At 40.3% G+C, this 18,864-nt stretch overlaps 1 protein-coding gene across 3 annotated transcripts in view; it reads left to right on the top strand.

Annotated features, from left to right (window-relative positions):
* pcsk5b (proprotein convertase subtilisin/kexin type 5b) overlaps window positions 1-18,864 on the top strand; it is a 327,069-nt gene that overhangs the window by 171,674 nt on the left and 136,531 nt on the right. For all 3 annotated transcript variants that reach the window (XM_073070138.1, XM_073070147.1, XM_073070157.1), the window contains exons 11-14: window positions 874-991; window positions 3,331-3,519; window positions 13,205-13,341; window positions 18,232-18,351. In XM_073070138.1, the coding sequence (XP_072926239.1) occupies window positions 874-991; window positions 3,331-3,519; window positions 13,205-13,341; window positions 18,232-18,351 (564 nt within the window). The remainder of the gene's footprint in view (window positions 1-873; window positions 992-3,330; window positions 3,520-13,204; window positions 13,342-18,231; window positions 18,352-18,864) is intronic.

Consider the following 18,864-nt stretch of genomic DNA (forward strand, 5'->3'; position numbering starts at 1 on the left):
TAAATTTGTTCTTACAAGCTCAAGAGTAATGGCCCTGTCTGCTTAATTTATCTTCATATTGCAAACCCTTTAATCCAGGAATGAATCTGGTGAACTTCAGTTATTGCTCTCATCGTATTGAAACTTGAGTAGGGAGACCTGTTCACGAGGTTCCAGAAGCAGTCTTACCACACCACTTAATGACTAGAGCAAGGCGTCCCTACTCCCCTACTCTTGAAATTTAATCTTCCAAAAATAAGTGTCAGCATATACAATTTGCCTTTCTAATTGCTTATTTTACATTAATATTTAGTGATTTGTGGGCAGTGACATCCATATCCCACTGAACATTAATACCAATCTCACCATATTAAAAGAATACTCATTTTTCCAGTTTCTTTCTTAAACTGAATGAGCTCGCACCTTTCCTTGCTGTAGCTACCACATCCTCACTGATGCATTTTGCCTGCCTACTTTCAGTTGAATCCCTCACATCCTCCTATGGCTTGTTAGCATTCAAAAACTGGTGTTTATAATGTATTATGACAGCCAGAGAAAACCCATATCTACTCCAGACTCAGAAGTGTTAACCTTTGAATGGAGCATAATTTCAAATCTATTGGAAATTATGCTAAATTCAGGATTGTTGATGCAAGTGATCACTATCCTTAATTATTGTGTTAACATTGTAGATAAATTGCTTATACATACAGTGAGAATCTGTTAACTGGGATAGTATACTTCAATGCTTCATTCCTGAAAGGGGTACCTATAACTGCTTATAGCTTTTCCACTAAAGAACTGAATGAGTCACCAGGGCAGCATTTCTGTTGATATAAGGAGTTGGGATATGTATTTCAGGAAGTTACTAACAGATGCATTTTGTGTTTACAGTGAGCCATCTTTATGGATTTGGATTAATGGATGCAGAAGCTATGGTGGAAAAAGCATTGCATTGGAAAACTGTTCCATCACAGCACACCTGTGCCGAGAATCCAGACCGGCAAAGCAGGTGCTAAATTTGTAGCCGATTCATTTTAAAGCTGTTTTGCAACGATAAACCTAATTTGCTATTTTCATGCAAGGTCTCAATATTGTTCTTTTAACATGAGTTTTGCGCCATTACATTTTAGAGGTTTTTTTCCCCCCACATTTGTGTTATTGCGTCAGTTTAGATTTATTTTGGCTCAGCAGGCTTGTTACCATAATAGATAGTTGTAACTTAGCTTCGCTGTATTGGGATTGAATTATATTAATCAATTAAACCCAATTTGACCAAACTGAAATAATAGGGGGTATTTTTAAAATGTTCTGTGCTAATTTTTTTGGTGAGCAAATTAGTGCTGTAAGCAATAATGTTGATTAATAGAGATATAACTTTCACGGAAGAGAATTACTTCTAATGAATGAAGTGCATGCTTCATCACACATTCCAATTTAAATTATTCATTTGATGATTTCCATTAACCTCTTGATAAAACATTGTAGTGTTGGTTCTTAGTTTGGAATTATGAGGTTGTGGTAATTACACAAGGACAGTTGTAAACCAGTGTTAAGATTCAGCACAAACTCCAAATCATAATGTAAACTTTCCTTTGATTAAAATTTGTTATAAAGCATCTCTCCTGCTCCTCTTCCTCCATGTTTCTTCTCTTCTAGCATGTATTTCCCACAATGCTCATGTGTTTGCTGACCACTCATTGCAATGGCTCTCTACATGCTATTGCTGCCAATGATCACAGCAAAACTTGTCTAGATCCAATATCAATCCAATCCAATCAATCCAATATCAATATATCAAGATCCAATATCAAGTCCAATATCAAGAGATAAAAATGGGTTTATCACCTCAGTGATACGGAGTCAGGTTTGAATTCTGATCAATGTAAGTTAACAAATGTCCCATTTAAACACCCAAATACTCAAAAATTCTAACCATTAAGCTGAAATGAATTGATTTTAATCATATAAAAACCTTTTATTTCATATCCTGAGTGGAACAATCCTTGTTTGAAATTACCAGGAGTCTTGAATCCTAGTGCAAAATTTATAAGATATTGAAGTTTTTATTTTTTCCCCTCTGATTAAATGTGGAGTTCTGACAGATTTTTCTTCTCAATGCGAAATACTGAATTTTTCAAATTTCAGGCTACCCATAGCCCCAGTATTCTTCCCCACTTAATCTGTCCGCCGCCTTCACCCTTTTCATTCCTCCCAACTCCCTCTCATCTGATTCCACCCCTATCATTTAGAGGCCTCACGCATTTTCCCCAGCGGGTTCCAACTGCCCATTATCCACTGCTCATCTAGTTCCAACCGTCACCTGCCCCCTTCACGTTGCTATACTTTGGCATTCTTTCCTGCTCCCTCTCTGTGCTGCGGGGTCTCAACCCAAAATGTTGACTTGCACATTTGCTGATGGACTCATTGAGTTCTTCCAGTATTTTGTTTTTTATTCTAAAAACACATGAGACACACACATGCAAAGGATGGAGACAGGTAGATCACATACAGGCAGATGGATTTAATTTAAATTAACCACAGTCAGCACAGACACAATGGGCTGAAAGAGTGTATCCAATTTACCCCTAAAAGGAGCATTGAATGATTTCAATTACCTACTTGTGGACGAGCATTCCTGCTCGAACAACTGCCTATGGACTAGACATTTTCCGGATGACCTTGCATTCCTTGACATTGCTAAAGTTGCCTTCCTGCTTCCATAACCAAAGAAAGGCTCCCTTTTTATTTTAAACATATTACATTATTATTACAACTTTCTTTCTTATGGAAATGAATTTGTAAAGTGCCTTTAAGTGCTAATCAGTTTCATACAAATCATTCCTTTAAAAGTATATTTAGGATTATATTCTGTAATAACTGCCTAGAGTTATTAAAATTAGAATTTAATTTATTAATAAATCAAAAGGTATTTGCTATTTCATATTATCATGCATTCTGAGAAATGAAAATGAATTTTATAAAATTATAATATATTCATAATTCATTTATTGCCTGGAAGACCAAGTAATTTACCGTTAAATGTCATGAATCTGAAATGACTGAAATTACATTTCAAATTCCATTAAATAAAAATATTGTTCACTTTCTGTTTATTTAGATAAAATTGAAAACTTGTGAACATTCCCTCGGGCAGTGCTCATTTATTATCTGGGCCTGCAATCAAGTGTTTGTGTGAACGCGTTATCAGAAATTGTCACAGTCTTCACTCTGGAGTTATTTAAGTTATGCCTGTCAAGCAACAGTTTGAAACTGACCTTGAGTCTGCAATGTTATCACTTCATGCTGAAACCTTCAACTTACAAGTATTTTTATTTTTTCTTATTGCAGAACAATCCGTCCTGAACATGCTGTGAGGGCGGTCTACAAAGCCACTGGCTGTTCAGACAATCCGAACCACTATGTCAATTACCTGGAACACATTATTGTCCGGGTTACTATTGCCCACCCTCGCCGAGGTGACTTGTCAATATATCTGACCTCTCCGTCGGGAACAAAGTCCCAACTGTTATCCAACAGGTAATTGGGATTGTTGGATCGGGCAGTTTTAATTCAAAGCATATGGACCATATGGTGAGAAATTAAGGAGACAATATGAGTGCTTACTGCAAAGATGGCGGAAATCCGGCAACAACTTCTACAGTAATTCTACAAATTAAGTGTGGAGTTTCACAGCCTGGTTTGAGCAGTTTCCTTCTATTTTTGCAGGGGTTGTTGTTTTACAGCTGCCCTAAACAAATTCTGCTTAAAGTAGTAAACTGATAAGAATTGGGGTAGTTTAATATTTAATCTTTATATTAAAAAAAATTAACTGAATTGTCTGAAAATACTGTGCTTTGTTAGACAGGAAGTAACTTAGCTTATTGCTGTAGCAAGGTAAATTTATTCCATGCATGTGAACTGATGTTGCCTTTCATAAATCAAAATCCAATGTGATTTGATGTTTCAGTAGTGCATGTTTGAAATTTCATAGTCTATGGTGACCATTTACAAATATTCTAGTCTCTATTTTGGTATCTGTAAAAACGTATCATTTTTTAAGTTTTAAATAGTTTAAGTGCTTCATATGTATCAACAAGATGACAACTTTGACAATGACATAAACTGAAGATGTGTCTGTCAGTTCTATTCCACAGATCAGAATTATACTTAATCCTGGAAATATGGAATGTTACGTCATTAGGCATAGAGACAGAATTGGGCTGTTCAGTCCATTGAGTCTGCTCTGCTATTCCATCATGGCTGATTTACTTTTCTTCTCAATTCCATTCTCCTGCCTTCTCCCTGCTTTAAATATACCCAATGACATGGCCTCCACATTTGTGACAATGAATTCCACAGATATACCACCATCTGTCTAACGAGATTCCTCCTTATCTCTGTTCTAAAGTGGTGTCCTCCTATTCTAAGCTGTGCTCTCTGGTGTTAGACTCTTCCACTGATGAAAACATCTTTTCCACATCTATTCTGTCTAGGCCTTTCTGGTAAGAACCCTGAGTACTCGAAATATGTATGTCTTGATACAGCCACGGTGATTGAGAATGAGTGAAGTTGGTGATGTGAAAAGGATACAGCATGTGCAGCAAGAGATGAATTACCAGAGGGAACTGAATGCATGTAAAAGAATTTTATAATGGCAGCATTGGTAAATTACGTCCAAATGCAGTGGAACAGAATGTAAGATTAGATGCTGTTAATTAACAGGAAGATGAGAGAGGGTGAAGGATAATTGTTAGAGTAGATCCAGTCAACAAGGCAATACAGGAGTTGTTTGATGTGGTCAGCTATATTAATGGAACAGGTCGGTGGACTCTTTGCAGTGGCAGAGCCAAATGATAGGAATTCTTGTGCAGCCAAGCTCTGTACAATCATTCCTCTATTCCATTTCTTTTAGAAAAGGTTTCATTTAAAATTTGTACAAATGAAGGAATCCAAGAACATTATCTCCATGCTTCATGCTTTATTGTAAGAATGCCATGTTTGCATGGTAATCTGTTGACCTGCTTGCCTTTTCTGAATTATTTGGATGAATTGTGACTGTCCTCTGCATTCATGTCTCTTTAATACTGTTGATGCTTCAGAAGACAGGACAGCAGAAGCAAACGTGCAAGTCTTGGGAATGCAATAATTTCAATAGAGCATTTCTGATTGGAATCTGAGTTGTATTCCATTAATTCCTCCACCCTTCCACCCCTCCCCCAACCTAACAATAAAGGCAAGCATTGTAAAAGATAAGGTTAGTTTGAAATCGTGTTGGAAAATTATGCAAGTAGTCTGGCACTTCACGCTAATTTGGGAATAAAATATATGATAGATAGATAGATACTTTATTCATCCCCATGGGGAAATTCAACTTTTTTCCAATGTCCCATACACTTGTTGTATCAAAACTAATTACCGTAGATTCCGGATTTTAAGCCGCTACTTTTTTCCCACATTTTGAACAGCTTTGAACTTTGCGGCCAATAATCCGGAGCGGCTAATGCAAGGTTTTTTTCATGCCGCCTCGTAAACATTTTGCCTCGTAACAGTAGACCAATAAAATTGATGAGTAGTTCACAGAGGTCCAATGAAATTGTACGATAAATCAAGCGCACTTTCACAATTAAATTATTGTAAATCAGTCATTTGTACTCACCCTCATCAACATGGAAAACACTCGAAGCATTGTGCTACCTACCCTCTTAGTTTAAACTATATTTGTTTTCTGTACTACATCGCGGGATGCTATGACGACACACCCGGTTTCGCGGCGTCTTGTGGGAAAATGCCGTTTGCGATGAAACGGAAAGGAGGGGGGGAGCGGCGGAGCGGCTTTGGATCCGAGCGAAATCTGCTTTTAAATGCCGTTTGCGATGAAACGGAAAGGAGGGGGGGAGCGGCGGAGCGGCTTTGGATCCGAGCGAAATCTGCTTTTAAATGCCGTTTGCGATGAAACGGAAAGGAGGGGGGGAGCGGCGGAGCGGCTTTGGATCCGAGCGAAATCTGCTTTTAAATGCCGTTTGCGATGAAACGGAAAGGAGGGGGGGAGCGGCGGAGCGGCTTTGGATCCGAGCGAACTCTGCTTTTAAGTTAAAGGTATCAATAACTTTTCCTGGTAGGCTGCAGTATATATATTTTTTACCAGTCGTTAGGAGATATTGGAATGTTGTTCAGTAAAGAAGTATACGCAACGTATATTTAAAAGTAGCCGCGTACGGGCACGGTTCGAAAAAAAGCATTTGCAATATGTATTTGTTTTTGTTACCATATGGATTTAATTAAAAGTTAAAAAAATCCTCACGTGTAATATCTTTCTGTGTAAATATCACAACGTGGGACACCTGCGGCCGAAAATCCGGTGCGGCCTAAAATCCGGTGCGGCCTTTACATTTAAAAAAATGATTTTATTTCTAAAATTAGTGCCAGCGGCTAAAAATCAGGTGCGCTCTGTAGTCCGGAATCTACGGTACATACAATACTTAACTCAGTAAAAAAAAATATGATATGCATCTAAATCACTATCTCAAAAAGCATTAATAATAGCTTTTAAAAAGTTCTTAAGTCCTGGCGGTAGAATTGTAAAGCCTAATGGCATTGGGGAGTATTAACCTCTTCATCCTGTCTTAGGAGCATTGCATCGATAGTAACCTGTCGCTGAAACTGCTTCTCTGTCTCTGGATGGTGCTATGTAGAGGATGTTCAGAGTTATCCATAATTGACCGTAGCCTACTCAGCGCCCTTCGCTCAGCTACCGATGTTAAACTCTCCAGTACTTTGCCCACGACAGAGCCCGCCTTCCTTACCAGCTTATTAAGACGTGAGGCGTCCCTCTTCTTAATGCTTCCTCCCCAACACGCCACCACAAAGAAGAGGGCGCTCTCCACAACTGACCTATAGAACATCTTCAGCATCTCACTACAGACATTGAATGACGCCAACCTTCTTAGGAAGTACAGTCGACTCTGTGCCTTCCTGCACAAGGCATCTGTGTTGGCAGTCCAGTCTAGCTTCTCGTCTAACTGTACTCCCAGATACTTGTAGGTCTTAACCTGCTCCACACATTCTCCATTAATGATCACTGGCTCCATATGAGGCCTAGATCTCCTAAAGTCCACCACCATCTCCTTGGTCTTGGTGATATTGAGACGCAGGTAGTTTGAGTTGCACTGTATCAGTTTCCTATACTCCTCCTCCTGTCCATTCCTGACACACCCCACTATGGCCGTGTCATCAGCGAACTTCTGCACATGGCAGGACTCCAAGTTATATTGGAAGTATGGTGAGCCAAAGAAGAAATTATTGGGACTACAGGTAGTCCCTGAGTTACGAATGTCAGACTTACGGACAACTCGTACTTACGAACTGAGGAAGAAGAACACCGTCTGCCATTTTAAGTTGGATCGCGATGCCGTCCGCCATTTTAAGTCGTTGCCGTTGACACTGCGTTGAGTGTGTAACTTTGTATTTGGCTTAAATTTTTCTTAGCAAGATTCGCCCTGACCCTGCTTCCCACCCCCGTTCTGGTCAGCTGGTGGCGCAGTGAGATCAGCGCTGGGACCGCTCCCGTGCCGGGTTGATGTCAATCTGGTGACTCCCGTACCATCCGTGCCAGGTTGGTGTCCAGCAGGCAACTCAACCGCATTTAAAAAAAGCACTGCCACCTCCAGTTTAAATTCCCACGCAGAATATTGTGGAGGATCAAATACAGTACCCAAACCCAGCACAGCCCCCACTTGTCCCATTTAACCTCAATCAGTTGGTGGACTTTCGAACCCGGGGAGTTCAGAGCGGTGGTCCTTGGGACCCAGCGGAGGTCGGGACCCGCCGCCCACAGTGTTTCTGTTCCGTTGATGGGAAGCAATCGCGATCGAAAATAAAGTGGAAATAATAAAGCATTTGGAAAGAGGTGAAATGCCATCCATCAATCATTGGAAAAGCATTAGGCTACAGTCGGTCAACGATCAGAACAATTTTAAAGGATGAAGTGAGAATAATGGAGCATGTGAAAGGCCCTGCCCCGATGAAAGCTACAATTATTACTAAGCAATGCGGTGGTTTAATTATTGGAATACATACATTTCTTAAGTGTTTTATATGCATAGTAAAGTGAAATATATACTATATACTAAGACAAGCATTTGACTAACTGACGCTAAATAATACCGGATGTACTTGTTCCGACTTACGTACAAATCTGACTTAAGGACGGACTCAGGAACGGAACTCGTACATAACCCGGGGTCTGCCTGTATTATAAAAACATCATTCCACTATACAAGCAGGTTAATAGCAGATGTATAGACCACTCAGACATTGTAATTTCACATTTGTGTGGGATAGCAGTTACTCCAAACATCATCTGAAGCTTCCAGCTCCCTTTCCATTCAATGAATGGGTGGCTAAAATTATCAGAGAACATGACAGCGTGGTACAGACCCATTGGTCCGCAATGTCATCCCAACCTTTTAACTTTAAAATCAATCTAGCTCTTCCCTTCCACATAGCCCTTCATTTTTCTATTGTCCATGTGCCTATCTAGGAGTCTCTTAAATGCCCCTAATGTATCTGCTGCCACCAACACCACGTTCCATGCATCTCTGCGTATAACAGAAAAATACCTTGCCTCTGACATCCCCACTAAACTTCCCTCTAATCATCTTAAAATTATGTCCTTCGTCTGAGCCATTTCTAGCATGGGAAATGGTCTCTGGATGTCAGCTCTGTTTATGCCTCATTATTTTGTATGCTTCTATCAAGTAACCTCTCATCCTCCTTCATCCAATCAAGAAAAGCCCTTGCTTGCTGAACCTATTCTTAAAGAGATGCTCTCTAATCCAGGCATCATCCCAGTAAATCTCCTCTGTCCCTGCTCTAAAGCTTCCACACCCTTCAATAATAAGGCAACGAGAACGGAACACAGTATTCCATAAGACAAAGGAGCCGAATTTGGCCATTTGGCCCATCGACTCACTCCGCCATTCAATCGGTTGACCCTATTTATCCTTCCCCAGCCTCATTCCCTGGCCTTCTCCCCATAACCTTTGATGTTGTATCCAATCAAGAACCTATCAATCTCTACCTTAAATACACCCAACAACCTGGCCTCTGAGCTGCCTGTGGTAATAAATTCCAGAAATTCACCACCCTCTGGCTTAGGAAATTTCTCCGCATCTGTTTTGAATGGATACCCCTCTATTCTGAGGCTGTGCCCTCTCATCCTAGACTCCCGCACATCCTTTCCACAGCTACTCTATCAAGGCCTTTCAACATTCGAAAGGCTTCAATAAGATCAACATCCCCCCCCCACTCCAAACCTTCTAAATTCCAGTGAGTACAGACCTAGAGCTATCAAACTATCCTGGTATGATGACCCTTTCATTCCCAGAATCATCCTTGTGAACATCCTCTGCCAGCACATCTTTTCTTAAATGAGGAGCCCAAAACTGTTCACAATAGTCAACGTGGCGCCTCATCAGTGCGTTATGTGTGAAATTCCAAGTGTGCGCTAACACAAGTTTTATAGACTGGAACATTACCTCGTGGCTCTTTGCCCAGTTAACTACAAACTGCTAGAGACTTGCTGGGTGAAATGGCATCTGTGCAGAGAGAGAGAGATCCTTGACACATTGATTCAAGACCGTGCATCAGGACAGGGTCTCAATCCAAAATAAATGCAGTCACTTGTGCCCTGGCTGAAGTTACTAATTGGGCATAGGAGAAAGCGAAGATATAAGGAACTCTTACTCCAATTGTGCAGATTCCTAATGAGCACGACCCAGAATATTGGCTAAAGGTTGGCTTCCCTGCATGGGGAGGATCTCCAGTATCTACAATAGAGATGGTGCATCAAACATTCATTGGCGTGATTCTTTAAATAGTGTTTTTTATGATATGAGGGGAGGAGAGACATGTGCCCTGAGTCTCAGGTGAGTAAGAGATGATTACTTTGAAATGTACAAAAATCTTGAGGGGTTTGTGAGGGTAGATATGGAATTGAGGTTTGACCTATCTGCAGAGTCCAGAGCCGGGAGTTACAGTATCAAAGCAAGGAGCTGAGTAGCAACTTCTTCATCTAGAATGCAATGAATTGTGGAATTCATTACTCAACAGGGCTGTGGGTTCTCCATCATGGTATTTAAAGAACAGAAATCAATAAATATAGAGGCAGCAGAAGAGTATATGGTGTTCTTGCAATATAGTGATGACTATAATGGTCATTTTGTTCTCATTGAATGCCACAGAAGGTATGAGAGGCCAAATGGCCTTCCTATGCTTTCATTTCTACTTTATGATGAGTCTATTAAGCTCCGCAAACTTTACAAATATAGTTAAGTTGGAACTGCCCGAGAGAAGCTCCGTATATCTTGTGAAATATTTCACATTTTTAGTCTATAGACAATCCGATATCAAATGCTATCATAGAGGCCAGAAATGCTTTGCAGTTTAACACATGTTTAGAATACTTTTTTTCTGAAATGCCTACACCAGATTTGCTCTGAAGAAAAATATTTCCATGATAGTCAGTCTCCAGGAATTGGACAGAAAATTTTGATTAACCTGTATAGTGTGTCTGGATTTCTTCTCAAGTTCTTTTTGCCAGCTGATGAGTGTTTAAAGTGATTCCTGAGGGAAAGCAGCTGTTTAGTCAATAGTTTGTCCAACATCTGCAGGTGCAGAGCAGTCGAAGGCCCACTACTGTGTTGAAACTGGTCTTGTTAAATGTATTCCACTTCATTAACACACTGTGTACAGATTGCTTGCGTGCAATTTCACTGGATCGGAAGCTCTTAATAAATTAAGCACTGCTGGATGTGTTGTACAGCCATTAGCTTGCTGAACCTATTGTGCAGACAGCATGATGCATGTGATTAGCCCCAAGTTGATTTGAAAACATTGAATGTAAGTTAAGGTTTTATTTAACTGAAATATATAAACTGAGGCTTCTTAAAACAGTGGCCCAGAAGGAAATGACCCCAGACCAATCAGATCTTGCAGTTTGTGCAATGTATTATGTTTCCCAGTATTTTTTACTTGCTTAGGTGTAATGTTTTGGAATCTTAACTAAGTTCCAGTGATGATGTGACCTTTTTTTCATGAATGTCTTCTTTCTAATGGTGTTGCGGTTTGATATTAGTGCACTGGGGATTCCCAGGATTCATTATTTGTGTTACTGGGACAATCAGATTTTGCTCTCTTTGAACACAGGCTAATAGAAAACATTATTTGGTATATTGTTAAGCTTCCAATTACCAGGTGCACAGACTTGTGTGACATTGGGAAAGCAATCTAAACGGGAAGGAATGTAATTAGGTTAAAAATTCATTTTCAGAAATAAGATCAAAAGCTTTTGTTATTCAGAGCAGTTTTGGTGTAACTGGTAGAGAGCTTTAAATAGCAAAAAGTGTAATAGAAAGAAGTCATGAAAAGACTGTTTTCTACAGCCTGGTTTTGAATTTAGAAAGGCTCAAACTGGAGAAGAAAGAACTGAGGGGAATTTTAAAGCCATTTAGGAAAAGGGGGTGTATCAGATGTACTAAATATTGCATAAACTGCAACTTGTATGTCAGGCTTGATAGTATTAACCTCAGAGTATGGAATTCTTCTATTCACATTATCAACAGTAAAACATAATAGTTACTTTGCCAGGCTTAAATTATATAAAATCAGGGATCACTGTATCTTGCATAATTTATTACTGCTGTTCATTCTCCCTTTTCTGTGCCGCCTGCAGGGAGCAACTTCCACCAAGTGATCCCACCACCAAACACATCTTTACCTCCCCGCCACTCTCCACTTTCTGCAGGGATCACTCCCTCTGTGATTCCCTTGTACACTTGTCCCTCCTGGCACCCATCCCTGCAAGCGGCCGGGGTGCTACACCTGCTCACTCACCTCCCTTCAGGGCCCCAGCAGCCCTTCCAGGTGAGGCAACAGGTCACCTGCTTTCGAAGTTTCATTGGTGAGCCCCATCATAACCTCATTGAGCAGCTCCGCTCCTTCTGCCAAAGGCAGAACTTCTAGTTGGCCCAACGTTTTAATTCCAATTCTGACATGCTGGTTCATGGTTTCCTCTTGTACCATGATGAGGCTACCCTCAGAGTGGAAGATCAACATCATGCTTTCCATCTGGGTGCCCTCCAACCTGATGGCATGAATATAGATTTCTCCCTTTACCTCTTCTCACCTGCCTATCACCTCCCACTGGTGCCTGTTCTTCCCTTTCTCCTTTGGTCCACTGTCCTCTTCTATCATATTCCTTCCTTTCCGGTTCCTCACCTATCACCTTCTAGGGTATCCTCCTTCCCTTCCTCCACCTTTTTATTCTGGCATCCTCACCCTTCCTTTCCAATCCTGAAGAAGTCTCAACCCGAAACTTTGATGGTTTGTTAATCTTCACGGATGTTGCAGAGATCCCCAGCATTTTGTACATCGTGTTCTAATTTGTTCTGTATTTCATTTGAATACGTATTTTGTTACTCAGTTTGTCATTTGTATACCTTTTTAATTATTTCCATAAAACGTTAATTTTAAACATGCATGACTAAACTTTTTAATTAAGACACCTGGACCAATTGTGAGGTCTCTAATTCTGGTATCATTTGAGCTCTCGCCTGCAGTTACATGAGGAGTGTTAATAGACACTTGGAATTTCATGTGGCAACAAACCATCAAAGGTCCTTGCTTACAGAATAGAACACTGCAGCCACCAATAAGCTTATCAGAAAGGCTGTCCTTGTCCACATTGGGACACATTTGAGTTAGTGTTGGCGAGGTCACTAAACAGACTGTTGTCCATCATGGACAATCAGATACATCCTCTCCATGACCAACTGAATAAGCAGCAGAGTCGAACAGACTCATTCAGCTCCGCTGTCACAAGGATCGTTACAGAAAATATTTCCGAACCAATGCAATAAGCATATACAACAGTTCATCTCTGTGCAACAGGAGTACACACATCATGGTACAATAGTCTGTTTTATTATTTCCTACATTATTGTATATTATTGAACATTGGTAAATAATTAAATTATTACAGTACAGAAGTTATTAGTTAATATATTATTAAGTGTTTTTTTAATGTTGCAGCTGTAATGAAACAATTTCTCACTCGGTCAATTAAATGCTAATTATTATCATTATTATTATTATTAATCTATGTGCCTTCTGGGGAAAGGAATATTCCTTTGCTTTTCTTAGTTTCTTGTCCTTTTTGTACTAGGTTGTTCGATCATTCCATGGAAGGTTTCAAGAGTTGGGAATTCATGACCACTCATTGTTGGGGTGAGAAGGCAGCAGGTGACTGGGTACTTGAAATCCACGACACTCCATCCCAACTTCGAAACTTCAAAACACCAGGTACTCCAGTCAAACATTTGCAAAGGACTTTGCATATTCAATAATTTAATTTTGTTGTAGAAATATCTACTGTTGCAAAATGGTACCTTGCCTAGTGCTGGGGTTGCGTTCTCAGGAATAGAAACAAGAGTGGAAAGGTGTCATTAAAGCATCATAGCTGACAGCCCTGCTGTGCTGGGAAGTGGTTCGAGGGCTGAGCCCTCTGGCGCAGCCACACCGTTGGAACTGTTGGTCATCTCATTGAAGCATGACACAATGTGCAGTGAGCCAGAGAGGCAACGTGTAATGGTCACCCATGAGGGCTGGAAATTGCCCAGCTGATGCCGTCACTAAACTCTGCGATGTGACGTTCAGGTGCAACCATCGCTGATGGTTGGCAGCACCTGTTTCATAAGTTGAAACCAGCAAGATCAGATTCAACTCTCTCTCACCTCCTGTTTAATGTGGTAGAGCTTCTGTCTCCCCCTCTGCCTGGCTTCATAGTTCCCCCTAACCGAGGGATTTCTCTATACCATTGATCTCAATGGACAGTTCCCATTGTTGGGCTTGTTACTGTGCCGTGGCATAAAAGCCTATGGAAGAAGTCGGATTGGTATAACTGGGTACTCGATGGTGCTGCGGCCTGCTCCTGTGCTACTGCCTCTGGGATGTGAGCCTGATAACAGTTTGGACATCTGTCCAACGGCAAGTGATGAGAGAAGCCTTAAGATCCTGACAAGTTGCTTAATATATGAAGCACTTGATGCCTGTGTGCAGAGTTGTCCACACTCTTCATTCAGCACTGAGTCAGTACACTATTCTGCTCAGCCTGCCCTCAAAGACAGCTCCTGCACTCTGCCTCAGTGATTCACTCCATGAGGTACAATGGAATCAACAGTGATTGATGCGCAAGTGAGTGCAGGTGGCAGAGATTTCTGACAGGTTCTGGGTGCATTTTAAGCAACATGGGTTGATTGACATTCTGTGCCTACTCTTTATTTTTTGAAATGCATCAATGTATGTACCTGTGAATGTTCATACCCCAAGACCAGAAGTGCTCTAACCAATTAGCATACTCGGTAATGCTAAGCAGAGCACACATGCTCCAGTGTAGAGGACACTGCATCTAAATATTTACAAACATTTGGCAAAGCCACCAGTGACCCTTAAAGTTTTCATTGATCTACAAAGTTGTATGGTGAGTACCAGGTGCCACCTAACCAGACAGGAGGGCGGAAAAATTGACAGCCGTATTATCCTTTGTAGAATATAGCTTTACTCACAGAAGTGCCAGAAACACAAATGTAAGTCTGTTGGTGCAAGTTCTCTTCAGGAACATATGCATCAAGTGGAAGTAGAGTTAAATAAGCTTACTTCCCCCAGTGAGTGGGTTAACTCTCAAATGTTTAATTAGTTCTGGGCGCACCTGATCACAAACTTGTGCAGTTACATCAAATCTATGGACAGGACTAATTTCAATCCCTTGGGCACAGTTTCCTGGATAATTTTTCCAGAATGCTGCAAAATGTGTTATTAATCACATAAGATCTGTTTATTTTCAGCCAATATACAAGCAACAGCCTTTGATCAAAATAATTTTGTTATAAAGTGGCTACGTGTTGAGTTGGATTCTGACTTCTTTCTCTCTTGCATCGTTTTTTAAATTGAGTACCATTATACATTAAAGGATGCTTAAAAATGAGCGGAAAGATGTAACCTTTTGTTTAGCTACGGGTTAGAAGCCAGAAAGGGAAAGGTGTGCAAATTGTAGAGTCACCTTGGCTGGAAAAATTGTATTTACCAAAATGGTAAAACCTCTGTTCCTAATTCCAAATTGTTAGTGTGTCAGTTTTAAAAAAAAATATCTACACAATTTGTGCATTGAGGTATGGAACAGCTACTTTGTGGTAATTTTGCAGATATGCATCTGTAATCTTCCCAGTGACCATTTAGCGGCTCTCTAAGTGACATTGCTGTGTACATTTGAGGACGTGGATTGCTTCTACAGCTCACTTAGATCATTCAGCCTGGTAGAAGGTCATCAACCACTTAGTGATAAAACGAATTGAAGGGGCCATTCATTCACTTTCCTGAACTAATCTAGTGTCCCAGGATTATTTTAATGTTTGAGGGATTCTCTGCCTTGAAAATGCCATCAAGTTCAAGTTTAATTGTCATTCAACTATACACGAATACAGCCAAACGAAACAGTGTTCCTCCAGGGCCCAAATGCAAACCACAGTACCCGTCAGTACAAGACACATATGGCACACGTAAGATAGCAGTCACATAAAAATATATAATATAAGCCCAAGTCAGAGTTCATGAATGTTGTTGGCAAGAGCAAGCCTGCAACAATTTACAGGCAAACACAATCCAGCTCGTCTTCCACTGAGCAAACACTGGAGGGGAACGCCAATGCCAGAATGGATGCCTCTCTCCCTGTAGCTGCAAACAGCCAGCACTGTGGCAGGTGGCCTTGCCCATGCTACAGAGGCCATGCACCTCTCCCGCCTCTGTCGCACCAATAAACCAATGGACCAGACTTGCAGCATTCCACATTACCAATGTCCAACAGGGTCTTGTAATCGCAAGAAAAACAACTAAGATACTTCCAGCATCTGCAGATTTCCTCGTGTTTGCGAAGATATTCACTTTCTGCTACACTGCACACCATCCCTGTGCACCAACTCTGTCGCCTTTCTGTAGCAAGCACCTCTGCCAACTCACTGATACGGTAGTCCAGCAGTACTTGAAATTCTCAATGTTTGAGTGTGTCTTGTAATTGCAAAAAACTCTTTGGGTTGGCTCCGTAGAGGCCGCTGCATTCAAGTACACCACTATCTTACCATGTGACCAAACCCCTTGCAAAGAGATTTCACAATGATGATCTACCTCCTGGATCTTAATTTTTTTTTTTAGTTACCTTTCTTCTGATGGGCTTTTTCTTTATTTTGTGACCCTTAAGGCTGATTTATACTTGTGCGTCGCATCTACGCCATAGGTGTCGCGTACCCTACACTGTACTTACATTGTGCCCTACGTAGTAGGGTGATATGCACCTCTCCAGAGAAGTTACTCATGAGTCGTGGCAATGCAGACGGCAACAACTGTGATTGGTCCGCTTAGTAGCATCGCATTTCATCCTACTCATTTTTGGTTGCTTCTCCACCATGTCTGTAGGCTGTGCGCACTCCGATGCAAAATAGATGAACCAAATCCTCAAATCTCCCTGTCGACATGCAAAAATGTTTGAAATGCATTTCCTCGTCCATGTCTCTCATGAAGAAACTCAACACAGTGGCATAGAAACCCCACCGCCAACTAGCGTTTTGGCGCAGACCAACGCATGCTCGCTACGGCGTAGAGCGACACAGAAGTGAAAATCAGGGCTGCGGCATAGCCCGTACACACATCTTTAGCTTTAGACAGCCCAGCAAGGGGAAATGTTACCCCTACATTTACCCTATTAACCCCCCAACAGAATATTTTGTATTTCAATCAAATTATCGTTCATTCTAAACTTTAAGAGAAGTTGAGTCCATTCTGCTTGATCCTACCTCAGGCAGAGGTAAACCTAAATCAACAAAGGTTCAACATCTTTAAATATAAGCATGTAAGCTAGGTTCCATAAGTCTCTAAATGAACTTCAAAGCATTCGGTTGGTCAATGTGAAATCCTTCAATCAAAGGTGATGTTTACACCTCTAGGTCAATGTAAAGACAGTGAACAAACAAGATCTTGTCGTGGTTTAACTTTTCATGACAAAATGACCAAAAGTTGAACCTGCAACAAATTAAAGAATTCATCTTTGTGTAAGAATTCCCATTTACACCCCCCCCCCCCCCCATGGCATCCAAACCTTTTGTACTCGTTTTGGGGATCTGGGGTCGGAAGTATTGGTATTTTGATTCAATACAATTAAAAGAAAAATAAAACATTAACAATGTTAAATATCTAAGAGGGAAAAAGAAAACTTTTGAAGTTATCACTGTGCAGCTGAGCTATTTTTGCTTTGGATGTATCACTAGTAATTTTTCAGTTTAATATCTTTAATAAAAGGATTAATTCTCAGCCTCAGCTGACCTGAGATTTGTCATAATATTTTGCCACCAACCACTAAATTTATGGTCAATTAAGAAAATGAATTTATACACTGCAGATTATGCAGAATCAGATGCTTCGTTGGTATTACAGGCAACTTCTGCATACTTTTTGTAATTTTTTTTGTGTACAAGCCAGAGGACAAAAAGGTCCGGGGGTGAATGTTTGCAACAGAGGGTATTAAGAGATTTGCAGGTAAAGAACTTAAATGAATTTTGTAGGAAGTTGGGAGCTCAAGAAACATCAGTTAGAAAGATAGGAAGAGGCCAGTTGCTGTTCACCTGAGTGGTTGCTGTAATAGCAGTAGCAACTAAATGAATTTGAAAGTGATATTAAACATGGAAAAGATTTTAGCTTGAGGTTGGTAGTATTTTGGGGAATAACTAGAGTAGAATTGCTGATGCAGATCATTTGGGAAATAGTATTTGTCACAACTAGGTCAAGCTAAAAGTGCTTGCTTTGACGATCTAAGTGAGTGGAATGCCAGTAGTAGTGAGGGACTGAAGTTTGTGCAGAATGTAGAAATTGCATCTTCCTCAGCCTTGGTTTTCCAGGTGAATGTAATTCAACTAAGATAGAACCAGTTTCATTATTCCACTTGGTATTTAGAAATTAAGTTCTGCACATGAAAGTTCACTTCTGCATTTTATTGATTTTTTTAATGATTTAAACATGCATATCAATTGCAGATTCTTTTCTTGTTTGGCATTTGTGTTTTTAGTTTTGTACATGTCAACTCTCCTTGGAATGAATGCATTGTCCTTGTTATAACTTGTCATAACCCCTTGTGATTATGCTTTTGTTTAGGAAAACTGAAGGAATGGGCTCTCATACTTTACGGTACAGCTACACATCCATATTCGTGTCAGCCCAAACCACGTTCCAGCCCAGATGAGGTCACAGATGACTACACAGATGAGAATACTGGTGAGTTGAAATATATTGCAGGGAACAGCAGCTAGTGATAGGACTGCTTGTCTAGTTTGTATCTGCTTTCCTTTCTCTGCCTTCCTCTCTTAATAGAACAAACATGCCAGTAATTAGTTAATAGAGAATTGCACTCATCCTAATAGTAGGATGCAAGCTTCAATTAATGATGAGAGGGGAAGTCTTTGTATTCTAATTTCACTCACAGGTATGATTTGTGGGTGCTCTTTGAGCTGAGATTGTGAAAGAATTGGATTTAATATTGCTGCCAAGGTAGAGTATGGCTCTTTATTTAAATGAGTGATTTTTATACTTGAAAAGTAAATGACTTTATCTTGTAAACCAGCATGTAAAATTTGTACGTTAGAGAAAAAACCTTTTTGACTTGAAAATTTTCTTTACATTTGCTCCCTGATTTATTGTTTATAGCATTTACTATCTTTTTTTTAAAAACTAGACTTTACATTTAAAATTACTTATATTTGAATACAAAAGCACATTTTTGGAAACTTG

The sequence above is a fragment of the Hemitrygon akajei genome, chromosome 2, assembly GCF_048418815.1.
Source record: "Hemitrygon akajei chromosome 2, sHemAka1.3, whole genome shotgun sequence".
NCBI classification, from domain to species: Eukaryota; Metazoa; Chordata; class Chondrichthyes; order Myliobatiformes; family Dasyatidae; genus Hemitrygon; species Hemitrygon akajei.